This window comes from Clarias gariepinus, chromosome 23 (assembly GCF_024256425.1).
Source record: "Clarias gariepinus isolate MV-2021 ecotype Netherlands chromosome 23, CGAR_prim_01v2, whole genome shotgun sequence".
Taxonomy (NCBI): Eukaryota; Metazoa; Chordata; class Actinopteri; order Siluriformes; family Clariidae; genus Clarias; species Clarias gariepinus.
Window position 1 is genome coordinate 12,995,122 of NC_071122.1, and position 8,154 is coordinate 13,003,275.

Here is an 8,154-nt window from a genome sequence, read left to right on the forward strand (position 1 = left end):
TGCACTTAATTTAAAAAATGTCTTTAATGATCCTACAAAGACATTAAAAATACATCTTGGAACAACATTATCAGTTTCATTAACGAAGCATTAGAAAAAAAGTAATTAACATGCATTACATTACATTTTACTGTTGAATAATCTTTTGTTAATAAAAGATGTTTTGCATTAAATGTGTGCTAGGTGAATGAAAAAATAGCATGTGCCCTTCAAAACCACTGTGGTTGAGAAAGTTCCATAAGTAGGTGGTTAACTGTGTGAAAGTGAACAGGACATTTCTGTGGCCTTTTAGACAATATTCCTTGAATAGATAAAAGGTACCAATAAAAAATTTAATACATAGTACAAAATTTCACGTTATAAGTGTCATGACTTCCATAGGGAGGAGACGAACGCAGGTGCAGGTTTTAGGAAGAACAGAGGTTTATTTTTAAAGAACAATGAACACAAAAGCACAAACTAAAACAGAACCAAACAAAATGAAAACTGAACGGCTCAGCAACCGTGTTCCCAGGCTGGGTCTGCAGGGGGCTGTGTAAAGCGCACTTGAGAATGCGTGTACTCCCTTCTTTCACGGGAGATAAACCACTAAGCGGAATGACTTTCCAAAAACATACGTATAACCTTAATGCAAGTCCTTTCTTTTCCACCGCCACCTCCTGCAGACGCCACTCAGTCCTGGGGGAGAGAGAGAACACACACAAAGGGGTGAGAAACAAACATAACGTGCACATCAGTGACCAGACGAGGCGGTATGGGTTCGGCTGGGTTAAATAGAGTGACACAGGAGGTAGACACAGGTGATATCTGTTTAGTGTTTGATTAAATCAATGGGGGAACAATACCGACACAGACACACTAGGGGGAGACAAAAGCCACGGCTCAGTAATCCGGTGAGCCCGATCTTACTCCCCAGGACTGAGGTGGCCCAGATGTGACAATAAGGCCAAAATTACCTTGAATTATATTGAATACGGTTGTAGCTCTAAATGGCTTCTTTTGAAGTTGGGCACCACACCTCATATTGAAATTTGCCAAGGCATTCGACATGATTCTGCGAAAGAAATTACTCAGAATTACTTCACCTTCAGGAAAATTTACAAATAAGGTCAATATTACAATTATTGTACTGTAGTTGTAATATTATCAGCGTGTCACTTGCATGCAATGTTAAATCATACACTAACAACTACTCATCTGTCAGGTAACAAGTTCCCTGAACTTTGTTCTTATCCATATCCACATTTTTTGAGACAACTAATTAGTCATTAATGGCTTACACTGAAATTATGTTTAGATTTTTTGGTTTTCCAACTGGCTGACTAAGTCAGTACAGACATTTAAAACCTTCTGAACTTGAAAATAGGCATGTATGTGAGGAGATATAGTGATCTGTGAAAGATTAAATCCTAAATAAATAAAAAAAAAATACCCAAAGCTGGGTTTTTTATTTTGGCCATAATATACATTTACATATATATTTTATTTCTGAATTATGCAGCAATACAAACAATGCAAGGTAAAATACATACCTGTTCATGACTTTATTAGCACAGTCCCTGACAGAAGATCCCCCAACTCTGGACAGTTGCTAAACCAAAATCTGTAATATGATATTTTTAAAAAGAGAACATTCCTTTTGTCACATTTAAAACTTACGCAGATCGACGACTTCTCCTCATCCTTGATGGACTCTTTAAAGGATTTCAGGTCACTCTCCGAATCCAGTCTCTTTATAGATGATGTATTTCCAGGGTCCACAATGGCAGCTACTTGCTGAAGTTCCTCTTTTATGTCAAATAACATTGCAAACACCTTCCTTTGGAATCCTGGGAAAAAATCAGTACATTAACATGTTCACAAACCTCTACACATAACTGCTTAAATTTCTGAATGTGACAATTTGTGTTAATGCAGGATATTAGGCTTGGCAGTTTAATTATTAACCATTGCGAGTCTTGTTTGCCTGCTGACTAACAGGGGAGAATAAGGTCCTAAAAACTTAAGTGCAACACTGAATTGACAGCCAGCAAAAACCCTGGTATCATTACTCATTCGATACTTCGTTAGCAACAAATACTTGTAGTTCTAACAAACAGACAGCAAACTAAATGCATACTGACTTACCTTTATTATGTATTTTATTTAACTTGCTAAGCTTTTAAACACACCACATATAATATATTATATATAATATTGTGGCGTTTTTACGCCGAGAAGAATGCTGGAGAGACGAGTGAGCTTATTTGCTACCCAATGCAATGGCTGGGAGTACTTTATTTAGCACACAACCGGTAATGGCATGAGCAGCACCTTCACTCAGGAGCCTACCTCTAATTCAGCGTCAGCCTGAACTAGAGCACATTTCACACGTCACACACCCCTCACAAAAACAGGGCCGAAGCCGCCAACCCAAACACCTTTCCCCATCATGGTGAACACACACCGACATCCCCGCAAGGCATGCTGGTCGTCAGCCGCCGCCCCGCCCACGCCACACTGCCCCCACCCGAGCTGTGACCGTCCCTGGTCACCATGACGAACTTTGTTTTGGAGGCGTGGAGGCGGTCGGCGCTGGCGGTGGGAACGCCGGTGTCCTTTGGCAGGTGAGGGATGAACGTGAACGTAGTCCTGAGGCGGTCCGGCCTCCACAGAGTTCAATGTTCCCCCGGCGTGCGGCTGGCAAGGCGCAAGACGGTCCCGGTGGAGCAAAACTCGTGCCCGCCCCGCCAACCGCACCCGGTAGATGACATCGGAGAGCCGGGCTATTACCGTACAGGGGCCCACCCAGTGAGACACACGCTCGGCCGAGAGCCCCCTCCTTCTCCTTCCGGAGGAACACACCCACACCTGCTCGCCAGAAGCAAAATCTCGCCCCTGGCCGTGAGTGTCCACGCCCATTCGCTCCATGGGTGCCCCCACCCGAAAGTCTTGCAGCGGTGCCCGCGAGCGCTGGGTGGGGCCCTTCTGCCTGGCGATGAGCGGTTCACAGTTCTGTGAGACTGGCGGAGCGACTGCGGGTGACGCAGGAACATGGCTGCACGCTGGCTCGGACGGCTGCCCACCACTGGAGAGCCTGGAGGACTGCACGGGGACAATGTTCGGCGACGAGGGCTCTACGTCGTCACGGCGCTCCACTCGCTCGCAGCACCGAGGGTTTCCCGCTCGGTCTGCTACCGGAAGTTCCGCCCCCCGGGTGAGTGCTGCTAACCTGTCCGGCTGTGGTTTGGGTCCAAGCAACCTGGCTACCCCGAAGTTACCACGAAGAGTGCCGCTGGACAAGTTCAGCAACGCACCCCATCTACCCAAAATGTCCAACCCCAGAATGCAGTCCTCCTCGACATTCCCCACAACGAACCCGTGGGAATAAGTCCGTCCACCCACCTGGACTCGCACTGTGCGACACTCCCTTACCTTCACGTAGCCCCCAGCAACGGTGCCGATGCTGAAGGCAGGATCAGGCCGTCCGCAAACACGCTTGCTTTGCCCCAGTAATCCAGAGCGCAGCAGCGAAACAGTGGAGCCGGTGTCCACGAGCGCCCGCAGTAAGACGCCATCCAGCACACAGTCGATGTAGAGCCCGGCGGGGCTCCCCAACCGTCCACCCGGCGCTAGTTTAGCGGCTGCTGGTGTACGCTGTCCCTCAAGCCCGAGAACGTTGAAGCGGTAGTCCGGCTGTCCATCAGGCCTGAGAACGCTGCAGTGGTAGTCCGGCGGTCCGTGGCCTTGGCGTCGTCGCGGAATCTCGGAAGCGATGTCGAGGCCTAGCCGCGACGGGTAGCCCTGTCCCCGGCTAGGTTCACCTACCAAGCGCCACTGAGCTGCGGGCGGTCGCTTGGCTCTTTCGCCGTAATGTGCCGCCATTATGGGCTCAGCGCGCTCGACCTCGCGCAGCGCCTCCTTACGATCACCCGCGCCGTCGCCTCGCCGTAACGTCGGAGAGCTGCTCGTTGCCTAGCCGCGACGGGTAGCCCTGTCCCCGGCTAGGTTCACGAACAGAGCGCCATCGAGCTGCAGGCGGTCGCTCGGCTCTTCCGCCGTGACGTACCGCCGATATGGGCTCAGCGCTCGGCCTCGCGCAGCGGCAGGTCGCTTTGCCGGCTAACGGCGCGCGGAGATGTCTCTTGCTCCGCCGCTTGCGCTGCGCCAGCCTCCGCCCCGAGATCCAGCGCCGGGATTTTCACTTCACCGCTCCGCGTTGGTTGCCGTGGTGTGCTCGCTTTAGCGCCGTCGGGAAAGCGCTTTTTCTTTGCGAGTAGTCGCTCCGCTACTCGGCGGCCCGCTTGGATTTTCAGTAGGTCTTCCATTGTGCGCTCGAACCCGTTACTCTCCATCCCACTTCTGACACCAATGTAGCGTTTTTACGCCGAGAAGAATGCTGGAGAGACGAGTGAGCTTATTTGCTACCCAATGCAATGGCTGGGAGTACTTTATTTAGCACACAACCGGTAATGGCATGAGCAGCACCTTCACTCAGGAGCCTACCTCTAATTCAGCGTCAGCCTGAACTAGAGCACATTTCACACGTCACACACCCCTCACACAAACAGGGCCGAAGCCGCCAACCCAAACACCTTTCCCCATCATGGTGAACACACACCGACATCCCCGCAAGGCATGCTGGTCGTCAGCCGCCGCCCCGCCCACGCCACAATATTGTTGGGGAAAGGTGTTCTGGTTAGTGGCTTAGGCCCTGTTGTGTGTGAGTGGGGTGTGTGACGTGTGGAATGTGCTCCAGTTCAAGCTAGTACTGGATTGGATGTAGGCTCCTGAGTGAAGGTGCTGCTCATGCCATACCTGCTGTGTGCTAAATAAAGTACTCCTAGCCATTGCATTGGGCAGCAAATAAGCTCACTCGTCTCTCCAACATTCTTTCCGGCGTAAAAACGCCACAATATCTTATTTGCAGTTGACATGGGATAAGCGGCTCCTTGAGGGTCTGGTGCCACCTATTACAAAACGTAAAAATTGTAAAACCAAATTTTGATGGGACAAGCTCATGGCTGGAACAGACCATAAACATAGATACGTACCCTCACTTCTGTGCTCTCTCCGGGATGCAGCTGTTAAGAAGCAAGACAACATTAGGACATGCTGTTATTAATGTTTCACCACACACAGAAATACAGCAACCCACGTATTATTATTTGAACTACTTTGTGGATGTAACAAACATTTAGACTTCTTAGGGTTCAATTCCACTCCAATCTCATCTGAAATTATATCGTCCAGCTTCTGATTGACTAAACACACCTGCCAGCAGACACCCCCCCCCCCCCCCCCCCCCCCATGAGTCTTGCTTGAATAGACGTGTAAAGGACGTCAGTGGCCGTCTTTTCACAACCTCTTAAAAACTACTCGGGGCACTTACTTTTTATTGTAGTATTAACCAAGGTGTAAGTACAATCGCATTTGCATGTTTCGCGCTCAATACCACAGTGTATTTAATAAAGGATCATGATGGACTGTAAATGCACGTGTAAAGGACGTCACATTGTGGACCTACGCTCACGCATGCACTTACTATTGAAATGCACTTAGCTAAAACTCACTGCATGCTATACATGCAACCCCAGACAACTGTAGACATGTACAAATGTATCTGAATGCATTTTTAGACAATGTTCTGTGTCACATACTGTATTTTTTTTTTTATTTATTTATAAAAATATTTATTTATTTTTACTGACTTATGCAGTCTTTCCACCAGCCCCATCACATGACTCCTACTACAGGGATGGGTGAGGGCAAACTTGTGCTTTTCCCAAGACATAGGAAGCAAACCAAGTGCATCCTTTTGCTGCTTATGCATCGGCACACTGCAACGTAACACTTTTGCTTGCTTAGATTTTTGAGGATTTCATACAAATTAAATACTGTATCTCCTGTTATGTTGAACCTTCAGCCACCTAACACACACTATTACTGCAAATCAATTCCTGGCATCTCATATCACCCAACTGAGGATGGACCCCCTGTTGAGTCTGGTTCCTCTCATAGTTGCTATTGCCATCTCACAGTTTTTTTTTTGCTGTGGTTGCCCTCGGCTTGCTCATCAGGTAAAAGCTGATCATTTTAATTTATACATATTTTCTCATACATTACATACCGATTTTCTCAATTATCTTTTAAAAAGGGAAGAGGGCAGGGCTTATGCAGTCATTTTTAAACAACAATGTGGACTGAAAGCAGATCATATTTCGGAAACAGCACAGTTTGTAACGTTTCACGGTTTTTGATGCATCAGACAAGCAATGCTTTCCATTTATTATTTGTAGAACTTGGAGCACTTGTATACTTATTGTGCTAAAAGAAAACACGTTGTTTTTGGCTAAGATGTCTAATGTTTAAAGAAAATCCTGAGGTATTCATTATTACATGCTATATAGTGTAATTCGGCCACAGTAGGAGTTTAAGTTCAGATGTTACTTGGAATGGATTTTTTTTTTTATAGCCAGGTAGTGCATCAGCCATAGATTAATCAACACAGAAGCATTCTAAAAAGCTTAAAAACACTGAATATACAGTTCACTATTTAAAAAAGAAAATAATCATTCAGCCAAGTTAGTTGCCTAGCATGCTAATACATTACAGTCCCTCGCCAACAACCCCATTTGCATCATTCTACTGGTGATGATGAGGAGGCTTATCTTTTTAAAATCTTTCCTTTGTCATTTTGGAAACTGACTCCTGCAGTTGAATTCTTTGATCTTGGACACTATTTTGTATAATTTGTGCAAAATATACAAGTAAGCTAATTAAGAATAATAGTAATGATGATATTAAACTATAATATTAAACATACATTTTATAGTGTTAGTCAAAACATTTCTCTGTTTATTTTTTCATGTCTATTTGCAGTATCTGTACAATCTAGTGCACTTGGACCTGTCCTATAACAAGCTCATGGTCCTCGAGGGTGTTCACACTAAACTAGGCAACATCAAGACCCTGAATTTGGCTGGGAATCAACTTGAAATCCTGTCTGGTCTCAGTAAACTTCACTCTCTTGTGAACCTGGACTTGAGCAGTAACAGATTAGCACAGGTATTAAGAATTTCATCGGTTTGCAAAAATGTTGATTTACCAAATAGTGTTTAATTTGATTTACCTGTTAATAATTATTTTCCGCAGTTGGATGAAATGAAGCACATTGGAATGCTGCCCTGTTATTCCTGACTTAAGAATAAAGGTTCTGGTGTAGGTTTGTGATTCATGGGTATGACTTACTCATGTGTAAGAAGTTTTCGGTAAAAAAAATTCTTAAAGTTTCTGGGCTTCTCAATGGACAGTACTGAAACTCTATCAAAAAAAGTTCAACAATCAACAGTGCTCATAGTGAAATGCTTATTGAAAAACCTAAGCCTAAACCACACTGTTGACACAAGAACTTTATTTTGAGGTGTTAAAGCATCCTCCCTACAGTTCCTGATCTTGCTCCATCAAACTTTAATTTGTTTGGTCCCCTAAAGCAGCCCTACGAGGACGAAGATTTACTTCTGGTGGAGACGTCAAGACAACGGTACATTTGTGGCTCACAGCTCAATCTAAAACATTTTTTAATGAGGGAATACAAAAGGCTGTTAACAGATGAAAAAATTGAGAAGCAAAGAGGATATGTTGAAAAAATATGCATTTGTCTTTTTTAAAAATGAATTTAAATGGGTTCCACAGCCAGAGTGTGGATACATTTTGACTCACCCTCATTATAATTAAAACAATGTTTTATGATTGTCATATGTTTCATTTCTAGTTTATATTGTCATTGGAAACTTTAACTAGAATAAACTAGTTATTAAAGGTTTGCTTACATGGCACAGTAACTACTGAGAAGGAGTTGGAAACTGTTAAAGTGCTGAAAGCCATTCAGAAAACCAAAGGAGTAAAAGACAGAACAGGTTGTTTGATGGCATAGTCTTTGTTGCTTCAGTCTTTTAAAAACTGTTCCTCTAAAAGTAAGCTTGGTGTCTGTTTCCTCATGTGGGTGATTAACTTGACCCTATAGTTCCTCTTTTTTCAATCTTTTTTTGACTACAGACTTTAAGTACTTAAATTGGTATTTTACGAAAATAGCTTCTGCAGTACATCATATAAATTCCGATGCATGTGGAAACAAATCATTCATATGATGTAATTCACTGTAGCTGCATATTT

General features: G+C 44.7%; 1 protein-coding gene across 1 annotated transcript; it reads left to right on the forward strand.

Annotated features, from left to right (window-relative positions):
• Positions 1-3,033: 3,033 nt before the first annotated feature.
• LOC128510928 (nischarin-like) lies at positions 3,034-7,179 on the forward strand. The gene is made up of 4 exons (XM_053483466.1): positions 3,034-3,168; positions 6,741-6,749; positions 6,862-7,047; positions 7,135-7,179. Exons 1-4 carry the CDS (start codon positions 3,034-3,036, stop codon positions 7,177-7,179), a joined length of 375 nt encoding a protein of 124 aa, XP_053339441.1.
• The last annotated feature ends 975 nt before the right edge of the window (positions 7,180-8,154 follow it).

What these genes read in the sequence shown, in the direction of transcription:
- LOC128510928 (XM_053483466.1), top strand. Translation starts at nt 3,034, where the DNA reads ATGGCTGCACGCTGGCTCGGACGGCTGCCCACCACTGGAGAGCCTGGA. An exon ending in GCAGTAACAGATTAGCACAG is followed by an intron (nt 7,048 to 7,134) that starts GTATTAAGAATT and finishes TATTTTCCGCAG; the next exon opens with TTGGATGAAATGAAGCACAT.